Genomic DNA, 25,406 nt, shown 5'->3' with positions numbered 1-25,406 from the left:
TCGACAAGCTAAAATAGCGATAACGCTAAATATATACTTTCGCTCTCGTTTCAAAATAAATACCTCCGCTTCTACGAATCTTATGTCGGAAGCATATTCTCCACTTTTATTCGCATTAGATAATTAGTCGCCATCTGCTACAAGGCAAATTTCTCGCTACGACTTCGTAGCATCCGTGTTACAGCGCCCGACAATATTCCTCGAGAGGAAGATGTATGTGCCCCACCGATTTAGCCGAAGAGCTAAGAACTATGTCGCTTCGTAAATCAGGATTTCGCTGTCGACCGTTGTCGCGGCTGTCATGTTCAATTCCACACAAAGACCTCTCCGAAGGCCTTCGATGAGCGTAGCTCGCAAAGCCTGCTCAGACATTCCTTTTCAACTCGACATCGACAAAGCACACTTTTCGATAACTCTGTAGTCAGACTTACTTGTAGCGTCCCTTTAAAAGAGTCCGCGTAATGCTCCCTCTCTACCTTCGCCCCTTTTCGTTTCTCTTTGCCTCCTTCGTGGATAATATACAGAGTAACTAATCTCGGTTCTTAAAAAATTCACGAAAAATCTCAAAGATTAAAGTTTCGCGCATAACATAAATTTATATAGGGTAGACCGAGGCGAATCGGATCAATGTAAGTTTTAAGACAGTTAAAACTTATATTGATAATAATTATTTAATAATTAACCGTTGAATAACAATTCACATTTGATGCTTCTGCTTTTGTTAAAGATTTCGCTAGTCATTCGCTTCAAGCGACTTTAGGCGATTGCGATTTTGTTGCAGAGAAACCTCTCTATTCGATCGTATTTGGTTATTCCAGTGAGTTATTTTCGGAAATAACACGAGACCACGCGAGTGTATATCTACGGGAATATAAAGTGCTTGACGAGGTGAAAGGGACAAGCAATCGTTTACTGTTCTGCTCTGCGTCGATGCGCGATGTACGATGTCACTCGACCGTACCATCATCGACGGCGAAACTCGAGTTTCGTGGGTCTCTGCCCGCAGAAGAGCCGTGTGTCCTAATACTACCTTATTTATGGCGCGAGACGACGCCCGCCGTATTTCTACGTCCGCTCTCGAAGAAGAATGGACGGCGAGAAATGTAAGCGTCGTTTGTCCGTATCCCACGAGAAATTGTTCCACAACGATTTTCGATTAGGGCGCTAGCTGACTCGGAGGTACAACTCCACTTCGCCTCGAATCAACAATAACCAACTTTGAACGGATCTGATATTTCGTGCAAGTTTGTTGAAGTCTTCCGAAAGACTTGATAACGTACAGAAGGCCGAAAAGTTTTGAAACACTTGCACTTCCGCTTACATTGCCAAAAGTCATCAGTGATCATAAACTACAGATATCGACGTAAATAATGGAAATCTGTCAAATCAGTGTTTTGACAATATCGAAACTTTATAGTACGAGCCTGAGATTCCTTAAATCAAGGTTTTTGAGAAGCTAATCAAATTTCGTTATTATTATGTTTTTCTTTTCTCACGTACATATAATTAAAAATTGTACGTATTATATTACACAATAATTTTAAATGGTGCAAGAAATACATCATGTGACTATATATCACGGAGATGAACAATTACTTCCGCAAGTAACAAGTAATTAATTACTTATGGTTGTCCACTGTTGTTGACCAATGTCGTTCTGGATCTTCTCGTCTCTTGCTTTTCTGTTCATGACACTCGCAACATTCACTCGAAAAGCTGATTAATTATAATCACGCACATGCTATTTATCAAAGTAACCACAGACTAAAAATCAGACTAAAAATTATGAAAAGATACGACGATCGCGCGACGACTTTGCATTGCACTCCCAAAATGAATCACGTGTTACATTATACACATATTTTATTATTTTATTATATTACAGTAAAACGGATGTATCCCGAACAGCGAAGAATCTCATGAAATCATCGATATACAAACAAAATTGTGTTACACAAATAAACGAATATTAACTCTACATTATTCGTGGGATATATTTTATACTCCAACATTACATCTCAGTTTTTATTGTTTTTTAAAAATAGATAATTTACAATTAAATAAAATTAATAATACTTATATATCTTTTAAATTAGAGATAAGTGCAAAAGTCTTCTTCTTTAATTGTGAAACAATTTGTACAGCATTCGATGGAATAAAAAAAGTTTTACTCTGTATATTTAGTAGATTTCTAAAGTAGGGGTGTATTTTATATCCACGCAAGTAACATAGGGTTAAAATGATGAGATTAGTTACAATACAATAGGTATTTATTAATGCGTCGCGATATTGCTCGATCTGTTTTGTACTCGATCCGAGTCAACTCGTTTCATATTCGCAATTTCACCCTGATATCATGTAATACAATGCGATTAATAAAATCAAGTTAACCGCTAATTAAAACGCGATAGACCGCCTGAAGGTTCGACCTAAATTCATCATTGCACGTGCGATACATTTTCCATGCATAAATTTTGCAAAATGCACGAATTATAGTAATAAACGATTGACGTATCACAGTTTTTCATTATTTGAATCGATCCTGCAATACGCATATCACTCGCGCGCTCGCAATCTGAAAATATTCGAACCCGAGCACCATCAAGGGAACAATCGTCGACCACAAACGCGTTGTAATTAAAAAGTAATTTCCAATTCCCATCGTCCGATTCTCTTCGATTCTTGTCTCGAGCAAATAAATCGCGCGAGATGAGCGAGAACCGCTTCGATAAATTACCGTTGTCTTGGCGCGCTTGCATGGAAGTCGGTAATCGTATAGGAGTTAATTAATCGCGCGGGCGCTAACTGCCTCGTGGAGAATGATCATGTTCGACACCTGGCGCGATCGTGTTTCGAGGGAAAATGTAACGACACAAGGAGAGACTCTATCGTTGCCCGCTCGCTCGAATGACAACAAGATGACTTCGTATACGACCAACGACATGCGATACGCCGCAAAACACGAGTACCGAGTGGCTTGTGCCAACGTCAACGAATTCGTTGTCACCGAATAAATAAATATTTATACTTCGCCGCAAGGTAATTGTACACAGAGTACTTAGTTCAAATGGAGCAGTATTGTTCCTTGTATTTCCAATTAATTTAGATAAGATATGTTATCGCACATTATGCTCTTAGCGTTGCCTGAATTAATAGCGATTGGACTCTGTTCTCCGTCGAGAATTTTCTTTTTTTAAGGAATCAATAATTCATAACAGTAAAAAATTACCATTGGTAATTAACTTGTCGGCTGTCGGTGCCAGTTGTTTTTGGCTCTTAATTTCTTATGTGCGAATACTGAATGTACGTTATAGCGATCAACTAATATTATGGCATATAAATAATTTGTAAATTAATCTACTTATTTGATGAAAATTTTACGTAATGCTCAATTAAATTATATTTAAACAGAATTATTAAATCTGATGTTAAATCCAAGCTCTTTAAAAAGTAAAGCTTATCTTTATCTTGATCAAAGAATGAAATTTAGTAAATGCATCCGTAATTAACCCAATACATTTGTTTGTCAACTGTAATATAGCATAAATTCGGTCGATTTGTTAAAAGCCTCTGCGGTTCAAAATCCATATCCGTTGCGAGATGTCGCAATGTATCGTAATACAGCATGCGTCACGTGTGATTAATTTCGGGACTGCCATGCAAAATGCCACGTATGTCGTATTTCTGATAGTCATTATCCCAATAGCTACTACTCTGATAATTAGTGCGCGCGCGTGCGATTGTAATTAACGATATTTTAGCAGGTGTGCGCTGTAATGAGTACCGCAAAAAATAGCGGGGGAACAAGAAGAACCTCGGGGATGTACGGAACGACGGGATGTAACGGAACAGTCATGTGGTAACTAACTTGTTATTTATATTTATTGTTCGTTACACATTGTTAACACGTGTAAACGAGCGTTCAAACATCAAACCCTGCAGTAGTTTGAACGTGCGTGAATTTACCATTAATCAACTGTAGTTACTTAGAACTATATTGCCTCAGTTTTCGACTTCATCAATTATATCTTTATAATAGACTTTTAAAGTTTCAGAACACAATCTGCATAATTTTACACCTTTAAAGTATTAAATGGTATACATATATAACACTGTGTATTCTTAGAGATTTCTTATACAATTCATGATCCTAATTCTAATTATAAAATTTATTTCTAAAATTCAAAGTCCTAAATAAATTCTAGATTCATTACACATGGCGCATTTAGGTATTCGTCAACAAATTCTTGTCCAAATTTATGATGAAGAGCCTCATAAGAGGCGTCCTTGGAAATACGTCTCACGCTGGAGATCGCTATTTTTAATTCCGGCAGCGAACACAATTCGCGTGATATTTTTCGTATCATCGTGAAAAATTGCATCATTGTAATATCGAGCTGAGGCATGATAGCAAGCAGATGATTCATTCATTCATTCGTGACGATATCGATACACGCGGCCGAGCCGCTTCAAGAAAGGTAGAATGAATTGCGCCCCAAATTGTGAGAGACGGCTCGCATTTCTAATCCGATAGCGGTAGGTAGTTTTCATTAATTATAGATTTGGGCGCCGCCCAACCGACCTGATCATGATATCAAACTACACAATGAGCGTAAAAAGTATTCGTGCGGTTATGGCACGCAACGTAACAAGTGGCATCTGTTGCATTCCGTCGTCCTAAGTGCTGCGAAACACTTCGTTACTTGGCGCACTGCCAATTGGCACACTCCGCCCCTCCGGCCATAGCGGAACTTATCGCGCACACCGTTGCGTTTTCATAGCGCCATTTTTCCGGCGCCGACACGAGGCGTTGAATAATTTATCCGTTCGACAGTGACAAAGATGCGACGCGACGTACGCGGCCCGACTCGCAGAGACGTCGGTCGACGGTAAAAAAGGACCATCGTATATGTGTGTACGTGTATATAGGAGTGGCGTTTTCAACTCGTGTACACGTGAATTATCAATGGAAACGAAATTACTTCAATGACATTTGTTTAATCGACTCGAAAAACTAGCGTCCAGCTCTTCACTGAAATCGAAACGTGGGAGTGATTAAAAAGCGGCACTTGCAACGTTGGTATTTTTTTTATTCTTTATTGACGTGCACCATCCATCTATCGATTCCTCGTCGTGTTGCGCGAACTATATTGCCGATTTTTTTTCTCTAATCACGCGTGTAAACCTGGATGGCGATTTTAACTGGCAAAGCATAGCGCTTTGACATTGTATATATGATGAATTGCATATTGAAAAAAATATATTAAAAAAAAAAACAACAGCTAGAAACACATATGCTATTTCAAACCTCACTCTTTTGAAATTCTGGGATACATTATATAGAAATATTAATTACTACATATTTCCATTAAAACTTTGTTGCTCAAATTTTAATATTCGCGTAATGTATTGCTTGCGCAATGCGTAAACATCATATGTGTATTTTAATTATTTTCACAAACGTTTGTTCAGAGTAATAAATTATACATCGAAGTTATTTATTATGTTCAGATCTCAAATAAAAGTACCCGAAGAATTTTTTTCACGTAACTAATAAATTAATATTAGATCGGCGGTCTGCGCGATAACCAAAAATCTTCCTTATCTATTTATTTTATATGTCGTAACGAATGGCGGTCGCTGTACACTTCTTGGAGGATTTCCACGGATGCTCGTCAGGCGAGCTTGCGATGCGCGAACGAGCTTCTGCTAATCACCCTGCATGTACGATGCAGTGCATAAACACGTCATACGAAGGACGAGCGATACATCATGCATATCGGTATGTGGGATTCGGGGACTTGTACATCCTCTCTGTGCACCCTCTGCATCAACGAGTAACACCGTATCATTCGTGATTTACACCTTCTGCTTCCTGCTAGCCAGTATACGAGCTGGCAGCGAACGCAATGACGGCCAACAAACTTAAATATCTCGATAGCGCGCCCTCGTGGCCAATATCCACCGAAATATTATACGGTGTTGCGCTCCGTGCCCGTACTAAATCATCGCAATAAATCAAAGAGTCACGCGCGCCAGAGAGTCCACCGGAATTATCGCGCGCATTATCGTGTTACAATATCGAACTAAGCGTTTCTCTGCTGCAATTTACGTTTTAAGTACGATAAGACACATTGCCTATAGCCACGTATATCCTATAGCGTTTCTTTAAAGATTGGTTTTTAAAAAAATGTTATGTTTTACAAAAAATTCTACTACCGTTCTCGAGAATTTAAATTTTTTTTATACGTACAGGTGAATTTATCTTCAAATAAGTTTTTAATTTTGTAATAAATTTTTTTTTCAATTCTCAAAATAATAGAAATACCTATACTGGAAAACTTGGTGGAAATACTTTGAAAAATATAACACTTTCGAATATTTTTAATATACCTATCCTCAGATAACAGAGTGACGTTGAAAGACGATACAGTGACATCTATTTTTATTAAACGTCGCTTTATCGTCTCGCTGCTACCTTGGGCTTTTGTAAGGTGCCTTTGAAATCATAAAACCTTTATTCAAAACATTTTTTCATATCTCTTACATTTACCGGTTTAACAATTTAAGCTTAGAAAAAAAAATCAATTTTTCTCAAGGGAGTATTTACCCCTTTATCGTGCGTAAGAGCACATTATAAAACAATATATCGTATGTCTTTTATCTTTATTTGTACTAATTTAACGTATTAAAACTCTTTAAAAGCTCGGAAAGAACACTCCCGGGTGTTTCGTTGTAAGACTTACTTGAAAAGCAACGCACGATACGCATTCCCTCGGGAAATAATCTCTGATCAGTCGCATTCGCGTAAGATATGATGATTGACGGGCGGTTAATGTGGTTAGCCGTGCGCGTATATATAACTGTAGATAATCCAGAAAATCGGGATATACGATCGCGCAAAAGTGGCACGCTGACAGCTCATATACGTCACGCGAGGACCGCGGTAATTTCATTAGCTTATATGGTCACGGAATTCCAAGCGCTGAAGGATATAGCCACCACAACCTGAAAACAATGGTAAACTTCTCCCGCCCGCTCGCTCATTCTCGCTCGCTTATTCTCGCTCGCCCTGTCTCACCGTCCCATCTATCAAAGGAAAACTACCTGAGTCTATCCTATGTCTGAAAACTTTACGGCCGGATTTGAAATCACACTTTCACCGAAGCTACTGCCGAAGGCGCAGCGGCACTCACGAAAAGAAATAGGGGGAACTCGCATTTTTCGTGCTAAAGCGAAGTAACCGAACTTAGTAGACGATAACTGACGAAATAAGAGCTTCAATGCTGGAAGCAATTTTGTTAGAAAAAGTTTGATTTTTATTTCTCATGCGTTTTATTCTCGTGTATTTCATAAATAGTAAAATATGAAATTCAATAGATATATAAAATTGTTATTGAGTTATACGTTCAATATTCTGATTTTGACGTCAAAGTAACATTTACATTGTCACGTATAATAAAATAAAGGGTCATAATATATAGGTATGATTGTTAACAGTTTAAAAAGATAAAAATTATTTTCTACAACATTCATGTATTCAGAATGGCATTCTCTATATTTATGTGCCAGTTCTGTATATCTAAATTCGAACTAAAGCGCCCACCTATAAATCGACAGAAGGTCTTCCTTTCTAAAGACAGGAACGAAAATTTATTTAATTGAATCTCATTAATTATATCCCCCACGCGCCTGTGGTATTGTTCCGCGGTAACGGGTAAAACCGTGACCTCAACGTTCCAGCCTATTAAATTAATGAAGTAACGAAGTCCGGGTACATGGCACAAAACGATTCCAATTTAAAAACTTGCCGTGAGAGAAGTATTACTCGCATTCGGGGGAACAAAAGTAAATTTAGTCTATCGGGCGAGAGCCACGTAATCCGGTAGCAGCAGTTACGTTTGTTGCCTCAGGAAGTTAGCAAACTATTTCCTATTCTTTTTACGCCGCTCAAAAGTGGGAAAAGGCAGATGGAATTGGTCAGAACTCGGGGGCGAATTCAACAACTTTCTTTCTATTCCAGATTTAGAAATGCTGGGGAGGCAGTATCGCGCGAACTAATGGAATATATAATCATTTTCGTACCGGATTAGAATTTCTTTCGCCGAGACACATGTCAGGAGACCAAGTCGTTTCAAAATGCATATTCTATTAATTTATTGCAAAAAGAAATGTATAAATAAATATGTTTTTTTCTATTTTTTCTTTCTTTCCCTTAACCTCTTTCTCCCGTCGTTTTATTAATCTACTCCCCCATTCCAAAAAATTCAATTGGATTAAATAGAAAAATATATCACAATACGCAGACTTTTGAAACGACCTAATACAATGCTAAACGCATATATTGATGTAACAAGACCGCTGAAATCAAAAGCGTGTTCGCTTTATTGTACGAAATTGCTTACTTTTAATGCATATCGGCAGAATCGACGCAACATTATATAGTCAATCAAAAAGCTTCAAAACATTTGAAAGCGTTTTAAAACACTGTCGAACACGTGTTAAATGAAAAAAACAAAAGCACTTTTAATGCGCAGTGAGATACTACCAACACATTTCATCAAACAGCAGAAAACGCTTTGAAGTAACATCAATAATGTAACATCATAGGTTTCATGCAGTCCGCAAAACAGAAAGTTTTAAAGCACCATAAAGTCGCAAATATTTAACGTGTTGGAACATTCTCTCTTCCCTTGCAGACAAATATTTTATTCTACGCTCGTGATATACATATATACACATAGTCACATAATTCCTAAAATGCTTCGTGTCAAACTTGTATTTCATTTTTCTTGCATTTAATGCCTCATTCCTTTTATCTTCCGTTCTGCAGCAATATAATAAATTATCTTATTTTTCGTTTCAGTTTTACTTCAATGGCAAACGACGTTCTTTTCGTTTCCAGTAAAAGTCTACTGTTACTGCTAAGCATTCACCGTTTCTATTTCAAGCAGAAGCGTTTTTGCCTTTTGTCCCAAAGGAGTCATTTCTGTTGCCACCCTAAGAAAAACCTTCTTCCCTCGAAACCGAGTGAAATCGGTTTCGTGCTTGCTCCGCGCAAAGACTGATTTTCTGTAACTCGAGCGTACGGAATTTTGCAAAAAGTAATTGTAAAATCTGAAGTAGAAGAAAAATAATTTTCCGAGAGTTATTACTCTTCTTTTTAGAGTTCATATAAACAGAATTTACGCAGTCTTATTTAGTTCAATTATCTTTCGTAAGCTGATTTAAAGATTTTATTTTAAAAAGGGAAAAGAAAGTTTGATGATCAAAAGCATAAAATTCTTTATAAGATCCTTTAAGATCCTTTTACGTATCTCAGGATCGAAACAAATATTCTCGTTTGAAACAGTAAGACTTCCGTTATCCGCTACGTCTCGCCTAAAGCAGATATGATTATGCGGCAGTACTCCTCCTTATGTCTGGAATAAATCATTCCGATGCTTCAGCTAAACGCGTCTTTACGATCTATCTCAAAGTACATCGTTATAAGTGCGATATTAAACGCTATCCACACTCACACAGTAAATACCGGCATTACGGTTAGAACGAGTGGCCGCCGTTACGAGGCAAAAAGTAATATTCCCCATTCACATTTTTTTGCTACGACGGAGAATTCCCGCGCGTTTTATTATCCGGGAGATTATCTAAAACCTCGATAATAATCTGTAAGTATATATAGTAACTGTCTAGGGCTAACGCTTGGCTTCGCATCTCTTACATCGTCGTTTTTCTCCTCTTCGTGCCCTCTCTCCCCTCACCCTTTCTTTCTCTCTCCTCCCCCTCCTCTCTCTCTCTCACGCTTGCATATCGATCGGCCAACAATAGGAATCCAGCGGACAATCGGAAGGGAAAGAAAGGCAAAGAGAATGATGGAAGAAAGGATGGCCGCAAACGATGAGGAGCAAGAGAAAGAGAATAAAAAAAGATAGATCACTGCAGACACATCGGATAACTAACATTACAAGAGATGTGTGTTCGCCATAAATATTGAATAACTGGAAAAATTCATGCGCAGCTTCGGTACAATGATACACTTATGGGAATTGTTTCCGTGATGTAATGCTTAGTACGAAAGCCATAACACGTATCAAAAATACATTTAGTTTAATCCATTAGTCGGACCCCGGAAGTGCTCTACGTTTAATTAACGTAATATCTTTTTATATCGGAAGCCAAAAGGGGAGTTTCTTTGGTTACGTGATAAATCGTTTGTTGACTTCGTTAAACCCGGTCTGCTGTAAGGTGAAAACAAGCTTTACCGTAAGATAATTGCATGCTATTTCAACGAAGAGGGTTCCGCCTAAGATGGCATCTTTATCTTCTCCTCTCTTTTAGCAAAATGCATAAAGACGTGACGTAATAACGGAGTGACTTTGATGAATAAGGCTGGACACGATAAGGTCGTTCGGACGTTAATCGATGTTAATTACTTTGTTACCTCTTATTAGAGGCGCTCGCCGTTTCCCGCTGAGCGCAAGACGGTGTAATCGTGTCGATTAAAACGCGCTTAAATTAACCTCCCGCCGTGCCAATTTGTTCAGCTCCATTCCGAAACAATTTATCGCCACTGGCCTTCGATTAATATTGAAGCTATACGTAATAGAAAGCTCTCGCAGGTTTCTCCGAGACATTAATGTTTAAAATAATTAATACTTGAGCCATGTATACCTCTCATCCAACTAACTTACTTTTTAAATAAGTAACGTTTTTTTAAATAATTTATTTTGCATAAAAGTACATTAAATATATTTTTTAAATATAGTCTTTCGTTTTTACAGAGAGATTTATTTAACAGTGCAACGCACAGAGAGATTATTATATATAAAATTGTGCAAATTTACATTATTTATTTTCATGGATACAATTTAAAACGTAATTTTTAACTAAATTTTATATAAAAATTAAAAGGAGCACATTATTTGGGTAAAGATTAAATTTATCTGAATTAAACGAGTTTCAATATTATTTCGGAAAGTTTAATACCGTGTCAGGTTGAAATCTTGTAGAACAATAAAAGTCGCTCAGATAATCTAAAGAGAGAAATGTTATGAGAATTTTATGAGTTTCGTAAAATTTAAGCCGAGTATATCCGTGTTTGATACAACGATAAGCCCAATACATTTACAAACGTATTCTAAGTGTCACATATATGAATATATTCGCTAGAATCACTAATAGACAACCTTAGTTACATATTCTCGCGTATTATGATCATACGTTAAAAAAATAAAAAAATGTAGGTTGTTTTGGAAACAACCTATACACATGTAGACTTAACTTATTGATGAGCTATTAGTATTCACGATATCTTGTGATAAATATTTCGGGATAAAGGCACGAAGAAGGAAACAGCATTTATTTCCATATTGTGAGGCATATAAATAATCAAATGCTTAATAACGTAGCCAACGGCAAATGATGGGGTGTCCGTAATTAGGATTCCGCGCTATTGTACACGTTCACATTGGTTGCCCAGGTGCTTACAGGATCAATTCTACTGTCGCGAGTAACAGGATGACAATATGTATCATTTGCGAAACGTTGTAACAATCTCAGGTATCTGAGTGTACAACACATGGTGCATCGCAGTTTCTCAAATAGCTAAATGCACGCGACACGATTATTCAATATGAAAAGTTAAAAGTTTTGCGAATTACAATAAATTGACAAACTAACTAACTTGTAGGACAGGTAATGAAATTTCTGTCAATTAATACGACAGAATTAACTAGAATATTGAACTAATTGTCAATTCAATATTTTAAACAATTTTAACTATTTCAATATTTCTTTAAACTAAACAATTACTATTTCAACCAGTTATATGTGTATATTATTAGAAATTTATCATTTAAACATCGCGCTGTCTCAATTACATCTGAGTTTAATTTAACAAAATATCATGAAAAGCACTAATAATTAATATCGTAAAAAATTTTTAAGTCAAAATCTTTGGAATATTCTTCAAATACCACAGTTCTATTATGAACAAAAATCTTCCTGGAATATTCCGCAGGAGAATGTAAAAAAGATACGAGGCAAGTAGAATGACCATATGCTTGGTCAGTCGGGGACAATCTCTCTCTTTGGGAGTGCCCACATAATTTAGTATCCTAAAACCAAAGCTTTTACGAGATACAAGCACCAAAGTTTTTTACGAGAAACGCAAACCGTGAGACTTTCGTACAGCATTATGTTATTTGATATAATCCAGGCAGAAACTTGACCGCTTCATCTTCATAACGTCCAAATATGTATATATCAAAAGTATATCAAAAATAGATCATCTGCATGTTGAAATATCCATTACGTGAAAATGAAAGAAGAAGAGATTTTAACTTTTATATATTTAAACTTTAAAATATTCAACTTACTGTTAGTCGCGATGAATTGTGAATTATATAATATTAATGTTATTCTAAATTTATCTTGTTCCAGTTTGTAATACTTTTATAAAAATATAGTATACAAAGTAGTAATTATTTTTTTAGTCGTCAATGGTTTTGCAAGTGCCTGGCTCATAATTTGAGTTCTTCTTAATATCTGTTTATACATATATACCAATATCATATTGAAAATTTTATTAACACATTAAAACTTCAAAACAAAATCTGATATTTTTATTAAGACAGTCCGGTATTATTCTAAAAAAAAAGCTCCGAGCATTCACATCGATCATGTAGACATAGTATATACAGATTTTTTAATAAAACATGTGACATACTTATATCTTATATGAGTCAAGCTTAAGTTAAAGCTTAATGAAAGAAAGAGAAAAAGAAAGAGATCAATTTTCTGGCAGTAAAACATTCTTGTTTTCTTCATTCTTATTAATTTTTTGTTATTTTCTTAAGGATATATGACTTTTTGAGAAAAAGTTAGAAATTTTACGCGAACACAATGCAAAACTTGTAATTAAGATGATATTAGTTTACAAGAATAATATGATTGATTTACAGCTTAAGTTTTCAATAAAAATTACTTAATAATTGATAATTTCTGACACTAATTAATATTAAATACTATAAAACATTACACGTCCCTTTACATTCAGAACATGAATGATAAAACAATGACGCATTATGAGAGAAAAAATAATAGGTCAGCTCTTCATTGTGATCTCGAATAATGCTTTTTTTCTGGTTTCCCTTCATTTTCATCCCGTTTCTTTCATTAAAGAGGATTAAAGAGAAAACTAAATTACTTCCGTCTTTAAACTACATATCTATCGCGATATATGCGATTCGTAATAAAAGCTTTTCAAGAGACTGTAGATAGAAATTGAGGTTATATTAATTATTAAGCAGTCTTCATTAAGACGATAATAATGTTACAAATAAAGTGGAACAATGATTGTATTTATAGAAATACGTGCTTTAGAAAATGTAGGGGCACATGGTATTAGAATTTGTGCTCAAAGTTGAAATTATTTATAGCAAAGTTAAAATAAAACTTCTACAAATAAAGGATTATGATGAATATTATGAAAACGTATCAAGATTCTGTCGTTGGGTCATGTATATATACATTTCTCTCTCTCCTTTTCGCAAGCATTGATATTTCCAGCAAATGTTTAAAAAGAGCCAGTAAACAGCAAAAAGTTATTTATATGAGATGTTCGAGATACCATCGGTTCCCATTTCTGCCCCTAAGCTTTTCGCTAACCCGCTTCATTTTTATTCATATAATCCGAGTTCTTTGTCGAATACTTCCTAAAATAGAGCTTATTGCGATCGCGCAATTATCCGATATGTCTCGAAGAAACTGAAGCGGACATTACGCTTTTTATGCATATTCAAAGCACATGCGATATACTAATTGAGTACTCGGCTCAGAAATAACGTGATGGAAACGTGAGGTTTATCGCGGAATGTACGTCGTGCGTGTCTCGCAGACGTTTACGCTCGTATACGTGTTCGACAGCGCGGAAACGCCTTGATGCTTTAAAATGCTTTCGCGTGGTCTGGATTTGTCTTTCGTGTAGATCGCATATTTGAACTCAACGCACACGATACGCACGCGCACTCCTGATTGAATACTAAGCGAAATAATTAAGATTAAAATCCCCCCGTCGCGTCGCAAGATTTATTTTTGGTAAATTCGCGAGTGACAGAATATACAAGGTATTCTTAATAAGTGTAACCGAATCATTAGTGTACATCTTGTACATTCAAAGGATTAATAACAAATTCTTAAAAAAATATATAGATATGGGTCATTCGTATCCGAGCCCATTTTGACAATGCTGAAACATTTAAAAAGTTAAAAAAAATTTATGCATTTATAATTTAAAGCTTCTAAAAAAAAGACCATTAAATTTTTAAAGGAGATTAAGTATTTTATATTTAAATATTTATATTTACGGAAACACATATTTATATTTTTACGGAAACACATCAAAAACCATTTTACGTATATAAATAAAGTTATAATTTTACAATGTGTGTAAACAAACAAACTTGCTTAAGCGTGTGTATTTTTTAGTTTAAACTTTCAAAAAACATATGTAAGACAGTTGAATTAATACAAATAATACACATAGTAAAAAGCGTCTACATATATACATAGTTTAAAAGCTTCAAAGAAGCTGTCAAAATAGTTTCTTCTTTAGAGATCGTTTCGAGCAACTTTGTTTCTCTGTTGCTCGAAAAGTAATCGAAACTTCACGTTGCCGATCTCCGCGCTTACCTGCCCGACATTTTAAAATTTTAGGAGTTATTTTCTTTGCTAAAAGAATTTGTTAAAAAAATTAATAAGTTTAAGACGGCATAGATGCGCGTGACTCTGTGCCATTTAAGGATTAATAACAAAACGTCTGGTCCGTGTCATTTAATACAAAAAATCAAATAAGTATAGAGACTTGCAATTTAAAATTAATTATCTACGAGTCCGTAAATTAATTTTGATATCGTGGAATTAATTGGCGACCGCCAAACCCGCCTGCGAGACCCGATTGTATCGACGTAAACGTCGATCCGTTCGTTGCTGGCTTACAACTTTTCTTTACAGGGTCACCGTTTTCCCCGGGCTAAAAGGTGACGATACAAGACGGCGACGCGACGTCACGAAGCATTTTAGCGGTCGTCACAAACACAGCTCAACCGCAAACCGCTGAACCAAGTTACAGGCCTATTTCGGAGGAGAGAGGGGGATGAATATCCGAGATTGATTCGAATACGACGACGGCCTCGTATATACATGCACACACCACGTGCAACTACACATTTCCCACGCTTATGCAGCACCGGCGCCGCGGCGGCGCGGCGTCACGAGAAACCGAGCGAGAAACTTAATGAAGAAAAAAGAGAAATAGAGAAAGAAAGTACACGACAAATTCGCTCGATGGAGCTTCGTGGGCTTCGTTCGAAAAGACTTGTTTTTCAGAGTTTTCCATTCATCAGTGCCGCTGAATGCGGAACTATCTGGCCGCTCTCTTGCGGAAAGAGAGCTCCGCTCGATGCTCGCGGATGCATCGTTGACGTTTCCATTTTCGTGAATAGCGGGCATTCGCGCGAACGCGTGCGTTTCCCGACGGAGTCCCTCCTGTGGTTTAGCAGCCACGCTATGGTCGCGCTTCGAATCGATTCTTATTCACGCTCTCGTACGACCAATCACGCCGATCTGTACGTCAATAGAAAATTTTGTAAATCCATGTTGAAGGTCTCGAGGAACACTTTCGGCAAATCGACAGGCGGATTTACGGTACGCCAGCAGTTTCGAGCGAGACGATAATTCAGCGACGCGCACAAGTTTTCGAGGTCCTTCGGGAGGACTATGGTACTAACGATTATAACAGCCGAAACTACATCAAAATACTAATGCGCGTCGCTGCGGTTCGCAAATAAATCACTGCGTCCTCCTGATTTCCCTGCAGTCGAGATGTCGCGCACGAATGCGCGGCGTCGCATAACACGACGCCGCGGTTCCGTATTTTCCACTCATGAATATGGAGAATTAAAAGAACACGGGGGGGATTATACGCGAGAACTCTGTTAATTTACTACATATTTCTGGATTAGTCCGTCGCTGATTTGTAACCGGCTATTTTCCACGCAGAAGGGAAGCAAATGCGTAACGCGCAGCGTCATTCATACAAATTCACACGAGACGCCTACGTCGTTGTTCTCGTGCTAATCTCGAGCTGTTATAGAGGTAAAATTCCGCGCAATGTAGTTCAAAAGCAAAAATATATCGCTTTGCGAAAAGGAAAGCAGTATTCGTTGCTCGTATTTACAGAGCAGCTGAATGAATTATAAAATTCGAAAGCGATTTTTACTTTTCGATCAGCTATATACCGCCTCGAGCTATTCATATGGTGCGCGTTTTGTTCCATCGCGATTTATACTAGAAAGCTCGAGAATAAACGTCACAACGTATTTCTAAAACGCGCATACACTCGGGGCCACAATCTCGACAGCCATTGAAAATTGTATATTGCTACCTCCATTGTTTCTACCTTCTGTCGTGGAAAATTCCGCAGTTACGCGCTTCCCGGACCGAATCGCATGCAAATGTCTTGATAATCGAATCGCCAATACGATTTAAATGGATTATCGTCTCTATTCCCGCGTTCGGTAATCTCTCATTGATATTTGGCATAAAACCGAATCTGCGAATATATTATGATTTTATGCGTAAGTATATTCGCGAAACACTCTCGCGAAAATATAAGTGATCCGCGCATTTTTGCGGTACCTACTGATGTGAAAGAATATTGAAAACAGAAAAAACAAGCCAGTAGTAAAAAATTAAATTTCCATTTCTCCTGCATTTTTATTTTCGCATGAGAAACCAAATTAGCTTGAAATGCTTATTTATATTTATATTTATTTTACAAGTTATTATTGAAATATGTATGAATAGAAGAAATAAAGTTTCAATTGTGTCGTTATTTTGTTACAAAATAATCGACATCGAAAATGTTTTAACACAGCGTTTGAAAATGTCAGGTATTTCTGCGAATTGCAAGAGATACGTTAAACAGTTTTGTTCGCTTGAAAATCAGAGAATAGCTTATCGTTATTTAACATGATATTACAGAGAGAAGAATAGGAATTCTATACTTGTCAATCATACGGCGCGCGCGAGCACGCGCCTTTGACAGTATCACATATGTGTATCTTATTTCTAATGAAAAAAAAAAAAAATACAAACAAAAACACTAGTTGAAGTAGCCATGAAAAGCACGTTACGTGAACTGTTCATTAACGATTGTTCCAGTTGCTCCATATAAACGCGTCGAAAAAGGCCCAACTCTATTTACAGAGGTCGGCCGAATGCCCATCGAGGGGTGGAATTACAAAGGATTACAAAGGACTGTCAATTCACGAGGGGTGGACTCGCGCAAGTAAAAGCTTTCCGAGCAAATACTAATATTTAAATTTCTTAATATCCCTAATTGACAGCCGACCATGGGAATAATAAGCTGCGGAATTAATGAAGCTCGTGTTATAACCCGAATATCATCAAAACTGGTTGCGTCATAATGAATCCCCTAAAAACTTATCTATATAAGAGGGGAGCATAATATTGGTACGATGTTATTTAGCAAATATATTAATCCGAAAATATTCATCTCGATGCATAGTTCGTGGAGGTAGCGTTATATTACAGAAATTCTCTTAATTGGATAATGTTTAAAAGCAATTCATGTACATTTCTTTTAGAAGCAAACGTAACGAAATAACATCGAATTTGATGTCAACCTGGCATGAGCAATTAGAAGCTTTTACGCTAACATCTTTCTTAATATTTTTAACGGACGGTCGTGGCCTTCAGAAAATAAATCATAAGATTAATGACGTTGGCATCGTAATACGAATGTCAACAAAACTATTGTATTTTCTTGGATATTATTAACTATCCAAAACGGCGTATAATGAAATAACTACGCCAAAAATAAGTTCACAGATTATATTAAAAAAAAGCATATAATAACAATGCTATATTTGGCGAATGTCGAAAATACGGTCGGAATCAGTCTCGATGCACAGAGTTTACGTTGCACGAAACCCATTTAATGTCATCGATTTTGATATATGTGTATATTTAATGTGTGTGTGCGAGTTCTGAGCCTTCAAATATTTTTTTATTATTTTACGCACAGCATATAAAAAATTATAAGTTGAATTCTATCTTGATTTTCTACACGAATTATATCTCACCGGGAAGCTTTAAAACTTCTTAGAATTTGATCATATTAAAATTTATTTTTTAAACAATTTATAATTCAGAATTCAGGGTTTATTTATAATTTTATGCGAGACAATAAAAAACAGTTGAAGAATAAAAAAGCAGCATAAAACGTATATTAAAATATCAAATTATATCAAAATACACGGCATGTAAGAGATTATAGAAATCTCTCTTGAAATCTAATATTATAGATCGTCTAAAACGGTCTTAGGAAACATAATTTAGTAATAACAGGAAATTTGATATCAATCTGACATGAAGGAGTAAATTCATGCAACTAAAAGTCTTTGAGAGCAAATACTGATATTAAATTTCCTAATATCTCTAACCATACAGTTAGCCTAATTAATATAATTAGGTCATCAAAAAAAATCACAAAATTAATAATACTGACGCTGCAATACGAACGTCGACAAAACTATTGTACCGTTGTTAAATTCCTAAAAACTTCCCTAAAATTTCGTGCAATTAAACAATTTTGCTAAAAATGTGCATTTTGCATCACGGGTCGCAAATTATATAACAGGGGAGCGTAATTGCGCGGTGCCATTTAATAGCGAGTGTCGGAAGTATGTGTTAATCTCGGCGCATAGTTCGTGAAGTTACGCAATAATCAGAAATTCAAGGAATCAAATAACTTTTCGAAACGAGCGTTGCCTTGGTAATATAACGGCAAGTTTCGCTTTGACTTTGCCGTGCCGAGCGATGCGCGTAATGAATTGAGACCTCCTTGATTACTCGGCTAGAGACAGTAATAAATGATCCCGTGATGAACGACCCTCGCCAGGAATGTCGAGAATATCGTTCAACGATATAAACGGTAACGGTCCATCAATAACGTGCCGCTGGTACGTTATTGACGCGTTCGCGGGTTTCCGTTATCCAGGCCCGAGAAACAAAAAGGTCTTTCGCTCGCGGCGGATATTCCGTCGTCGATAACCGTTCTTACCGGCGAGGGAAACTTACCGACAGGCAACCCGCTGCTGATATTCGCAGACCGGGTCTGACTAATATTCGCGGCTGTACTACTTCGACGTAGAATTGCCGCCGTATCTCGGCGCTCAGACAATAACGAAGCGATCTACGATTCTCACCTCGCACGTGTAGAGAACGTTCGACGATAAATCGCGCGAAGTTCGATTATGCAAAGGATTAAACGCGAGATTCTCCATTAATCGCATCACGATTGCTGCTCGTTTCGCTGTAAAATATCGTTCCGTCCTCACTTGGCGAAGCTACTGGGCGAAACGAATTCAACAATAAAGACGACGCTCGATTTTGCGCGATAAAACAGAACGAATGACGTCCTTATAGTCGTAAGAAGAAACGTACGAAGAGATGTAAGACTCAGATAATTAATGATACTCTTTGTCAAGTTATGAATACATTGCGGTATCTTCAAGTGATTTAGAATAGCAACTAGCGACAAACTCGCGCGCAAACAAGCAAAAACAGAATAACGAACGCGTAATGACCGCATCAGCTTGTTTAGCCTTCATTGAAGTCAACGTTAGAGTGTATTTATTTATTCTTATGTAAACGTCGAGATATTGCTTTGTCTCTAATTACTGCAGCATATAAAAGAACAGGAGATAAAAATATAAAAATATATACATAAAATATAAGATATTATATTTTATATATATCACACTAATATCGATAAGAGATCAATTTCCTCGAAAGAAAAAACTTCTCAAAAAAATGGCCAAATTCAGAACTGGATCATGGCACCAATCGCCCGATTATTTTGGCAGAAAGGAAAGTTCGCTTACCCAAGAGCCTTCGTGCTGATCAGGGGTGTCTTCAGGTTGAGAAAGCCATTTTTCTTAGTGGTTTGTTGCTGCTGGCTCGAGCCATCGCCATTATCGTTTTGGTCCTCGAGATCGTCGTCCCGCTGCTTGGACTTCCTGGCGCGTAGATAGAGCCACATTGCTAATGCGAGTCCTACTAGAATTGCGAGAGCACCGACTGTTCCGAAAACTGCTGTCAGTATGACGTCACGGCGTTCCATGCCCACCTGGAATGCACAAGAAAACGCAAATCGATTGAGAAACAGACACATTTACATCACTCGTGTCTGTATCATTCCCTTCTTACGACACTAAGGGTAACTTGACGAGTCAAAATGGGCAATTAGGTTTCGTAACTAGCGCTCAGGACGCGGCACGATCCGTCGTTACGTCGTCTTTCCACAGTCGTTTTCGTAAATTCGAAGAATAAAACGTAACGAGCCGGTCCCACGTTTATACGCGACCTGAGACTCCTGAGAGACCAGGAACGTTTTCGACCTTATAAAAGGAAATGATGTCGTAAACTCGGCGAATACATCAGAGATGTGGGATTTTTTTCGAAAGAAAGAGCGAGAGAAAAAAGGAAAGAAAGATCCTTAGGGATGGCCTTCGCGATGACGAGAATGTGTCTTTCTAGCATGGTCGAGCACGTCCGAAAAATTCATTTGCAGACTTCGCACGTAGCGGTTGGTGTCAGCGAGTCCGCTGCAGCCAAGGCGAGCCCGGTCAATACGGAGTACACCTTAACAACGGTACTATACATGTAGTCCCCCGACTATTGAGTCGGAGGAGGTATCGTGCTCGGCTAGACGTTACGCCCATAAACCCAAACCCGTCCTGTCATTCCATGCACGAATGAGATTCAGCCTTAGCAATTTGAGGTATCTACACGTGCACGCGCGCCAACTATTTCGGCTAAACCTCGATCGTGGCGAGGATAGGCCACGTACGAGATACGAGATAAAAGCACGTGACGTTTCGATCGAAAGATGCCGATTGATTAGGATACTCCCGAATGCCTGTGCCTCGATCTGCACATTGCGGTATGTCGCGCACTACGTCAATACATCAATGCGAAAATGACAAAATGTCATCGTCTCACGTCTTACAAATCGTATTCGCTTATCACTAGATTAATTATCACTTCAGTATATTATATTTATATCTTTTATAATGTGATGTAGTTTAAATGTGAAAAGAGAACAATGTAAAACAAAGTATTGTAAGAAGTCCATCCAAAGCCGTAAGGCATGGATTTTAATAAAAATATAATAATACATATTTATATCTTTGGAAAAAAGGAATAAAGATGGAAAGAGTAAATTGATCAATTTAATCATTTACATATTGCAACAAAAGTCATGGAAAATCTCAAAAAATGCACTTTAAATTTGAACAATTTAAAAAGAATATTACAAACCAGATATTTTGAACTACTTTGATAGTTCTAATATCATAAGTAATGAAAGTTCTCTTGTCAAGTACGTGCTTTTTGAAAAATACCTGTAAATTATTCTAAGCGCACTAATAATCTTCTCGCATTATACGCGACAAGAATAATCTTAATGCATAAATTCTCTCCTCTAATCCAAAATGAATGATCACCTTCGTCTAAGGCGGTATCATCACTCTTATTTATAGGATTAAATACTCTTTTATATTCAAGAGATGTATTCATTCCATTAGAAGGTAGAATAAAAATATAGCTTCGCTTTTCGTTAGAGGATATTTCATAAATTAGTTTTACTTTATCTTTTTAAACGGATGACACGAATACGAAAAATATACGGGGAATTTCAGAAGCTTCAATATTTCGCTGTTAATTTAAACGCTTCCAAACGAGAGACGTTATTACGTCGATTTGATTTAATAAAATGGAGGCTGCAATTTTTCCGACAACATAATTACACAGCGAAATTTATGCACATTTGAAAACTCGACGTCTTTTCTAGAGACACTTCTCTCCTGCTCGTATCTCACGTGACCATAATTTATACGCATTATGTTCGACGACGTCTGAGGTAAAAACCATGGCTTAAAACGAGCAGTCCCCATATATCAGTCTCAAAAGCGCGGCACGCTGTGACCCTCTTTGTAACGTATACCTCTTGAGTTACACTAACGTGCTGCTAGACGTTCGTCGAGCGTTCTCGATTTTCCGTGCGATATAAACGCTCGACGTCGATTAAACACGCCCCTCCACCTCCCTCCTACTCCCCGGAGCACGCTGATAAAATATATAATCAACGTCTTTTCCACGTGGCTATACATCAGCACATTTACACGCAATGTAAATTAAGCTTTGCTCTCCTTGCAGAAACATTGACGAACGTTGAGTGTGAATAGGGAAAAGGTATGCGATAATAATGCAGTACAGCGCCGTCTCATTAACGTTCAGGTCGTGCTTCGGAAGCAAATGCGGCGAAAACCGCGTCGCGGAATGAAAAGCGATTCACCCGCGAGAGCTACTATTTAAATCCGTTACGTCACGCGGCCCATCGAAACGCGATTATTGGTCGACAAAGCGATCAGTTGCGGACGCAGAAAATACAAATACCGCACAATCACCCGTGACTAATCAACGATGGCTTTCAGGCAATTTTAAATGCGCAACACACACAATTGGCATTTTCGTCCGTTAAAAGCTGATAAGTTACACAGGATGTCCTGCGGCTGATGTGACAATTGTGCCATAGTGATATAAGTAAGTATTATGTCATACACGGTTGTATATGTTATAAAATATAGATGCTTGACTATTTTGAATATAACATTAATTTTTTTCGAATTTATTTCTTTATTATAAATCGAAAAGTAATTTAAAAAAGTATCTGTAATATAGAGTAATTTTTTAAATAAAGTATTTTCATAAGTTCTTAATTTCTCAAAATGAGAAAAAAGTGGAGCATTTTTCAGTGATACATATATATGTATTGTATATGTATATATATGTCCACATATAATAAAAAATTTTATTTTCCTTATCACAATCATTAGTACATGCAAATAATTGCATGAAAAACTTCACGCATAACGGTGGTGAAAAGTTATATGGAATAAAATGTCCACTTGAATTAAACGAAGAGGATTATGTATATTAAATGTGTGAATACAAAGGATTAAGCACGTGGCACGTCTCGTTTCGTTGTTACCCCACAGCGGATTACGATAAATGCCACAGCATGGTTTATAAAATTGAAAATTGTATTACGCGATGTAAAAAATTAAAAATACTATGGTTTTACGCTTTGAGGACCTTTGAGGACTTATCTTTTAAATTTTAAAAAGACCGAAATGTACAAAACATCCGTAATCAATATGATAAACTTGGAGTATTAAAGAAGAATGTCCGAAAGAGATTTGCTATTGCGTTCTTAGAACTTATTACATACATAGTAATTCTTAATATTTGAAGGTAAAATAACAAAGCGTCTTACAAATATTTCCAGTTTTATGCAATGGAAGAAGCATTTCCGTTGTATTAAAAATATCATTCTGTATATAAACTCTTTCAATGATAAACTTTTATCTTAAGCTACTTATTTTACATTTTCAGTTAAAATATCTTTATAAGATACAAAAAAAGTTTCTTCCTTGTTTTGAATACGTCTGTCTGGATTAGTGAAAAAGTGGACGAAAATGTAATAGTTTCCGGCAGATAAAAAATTTTCAAGATATAATTTTTTAACAAATCAAACTTAAAGAAAAAATAAATGCAAGTTTCATCAGTCGTATATATTTATAATCCAAAAATATTAAAGCACAAGTCGGTCTGACGCTAACAAAGTACACATGAATTAAAAATAAATTTTCATTAAGTAAGAAGTAGTTTAGCATCATAAAACTTTCAGTAACAGTAAAGTACGCTTTGACGTAAGACAGTAAATGACTAGAAGATGCTACTTAAAAAATTTATGATGTCTCGTTTGTAAATACATTTATCTGATAAGAAGAGGTCCATTAAGCAAAAAGCTATGGAGCGTTATTGCCACCGTTTTATCGCGTTATACATTATTACTGTATAATTAAATAAACTTTGCTCGTGCAAATTTGTTACTTACAAGTTTGCGGGCACGGACTGCTGCATCGACTGCTCTAGGAGGACCATTGAAATTTGGATCCAACTCCAAGAAGTATTGGCCCGCGAGTCCCATGTATACCATGTTTCCCTTCTTTGCGGTATTAGAGACTGATTTTTAGCGAAACTCTCACCTACGTTAATAAGCCTTTTAAAGTCCTGCGACTTCGCCAAAGAGCATTCTTTCAAAACTCCATCATTAGAACTAAATTATGCAGAATGGGATCGAAGTTATCATCCCCAGGAACGTGCTTAAAATACAATATTTAACAAGCGGGACGGATGTAGTTCTTTCACGTAACCCATAGATAATTTGAAAATTTAAATACGCAAGGGAAGAGGTATTACAAGACAAACAAACGCGTGTTGGCCAAAAGATTATACCTTTCTCTTAGCTTGACAAATTTTTGGGATAGTTTGAGAACTTGGTTGTGGTATTACCATCCCCCCCGGCTTAACTTCCCTTAATACGCCATTGGGTCACTCTTCTGACTTTTAAATGCGTAACGAATGAATAATTCCGCTCGAGATGATGTATATAATGGTATAAAACATAATTTATAGTAATATTTCTTGAAACAAAATAGCATCCCGCAAATTGTAACAAGCAAATTATTCACTTATACGTCTTTGAAAAGTTAGAAAAGATGAATGATAACTCTGAGCCACAGTCTGTACGAGGTCAGGGAAATTGGGGAGTGTCACAATATAGACAAATATTGCACTGTTACGAGACTACCTTCCGTTCTTGAAAAAGTAATACTTGGCAGATCGACAAAAGTTTCGTGCCCATCGGTTACAACGATGTCATAACTTCAAAATTTAGTGTATTTCAAAACTTTTAAACTCTGTATCACGTATCAATACCAATATTCTTTACAACTTCGAGAAGTGTAAAACACGGAAAGAAAATCGAAAATAATAGGCAAAAAATGTATTACTCGTCGAGTTTGAAAGATGAGCGCCGCACCGAGAGCATCCGAGAGTCTCTTAAAGTTAAATGAGGTCGTTGAAATTAATCTTCGCGGTTACATTATATTGGCGAGCGTTAAGCCTCATTTAGAACGGAATACCTGCTGCTTTGAGAAAGTATCATAAGTTCTCTGATATATCCGAAACTAACTTTAAAATTAAAAATTTTTGGCTTTTCTCGATTTTAGATCACTCTTGTTCGATAGAAATTTTTACTGTTACATACTTTAACATATTTTTTCATAATACAGACGACTATTTGCACTGATTACGCTTACATTGATTAACAGAGGCTTGAAAAGTCCGTTGATACACGATTTCTCTTCCCATTCCATCAATTATGATTAGCATCGCAAATTACGTAATAA

The 25,406-nt window shown here is 36.8% G+C and overlaps 1 protein-coding gene across 7 annotated transcripts in view; it reads right to left on the bottom strand.

The window, feature by feature from the left end:
* Positions 1–25,406, bottom strand: part of Syt7 (Synaptotagmin 7) — a 165,586-nt gene that overhangs the window by 88,279 nt on the left and 51,901 nt on the right. For 4 of the 7 annotated variants that reach the window (XM_071771306.1, XM_071771308.1, XM_071771309.1 and 1 more), the window contains one exon: positions 19,971–20,215. In XM_071771306.1, coding sequence (XP_071627407.1) covers positions 19,971–20,209 — 239 coding nt within the window. In that variant the 5' untranslated portion in view covers positions 20,210–20,215. Of the gene's footprint in view, positions 1–19,970; positions 20,216–24,049; positions 24,371–25,406 lie in introns of those variants that run through there. The other 3 variants (XM_071771303.1, XM_071771305.1, XM_071771304.1) reach the window with 2 other exon arrangements.

This window comes from Temnothorax longispinosus, chromosome 2 (assembly GCF_030848805.1).
Source record: "Temnothorax longispinosus isolate EJ_2023e chromosome 2, Tlon_JGU_v1, whole genome shotgun sequence".
Classification (NCBI taxonomy): Eukaryota; Metazoa; Arthropoda; class Insecta; order Hymenoptera; family Formicidae; genus Temnothorax; species Temnothorax longispinosus.
The sequence above is the reverse complement of the archived record's forward strand: the minus strand, read 5'-3'. Positions and strand labels throughout refer to the sequence as shown.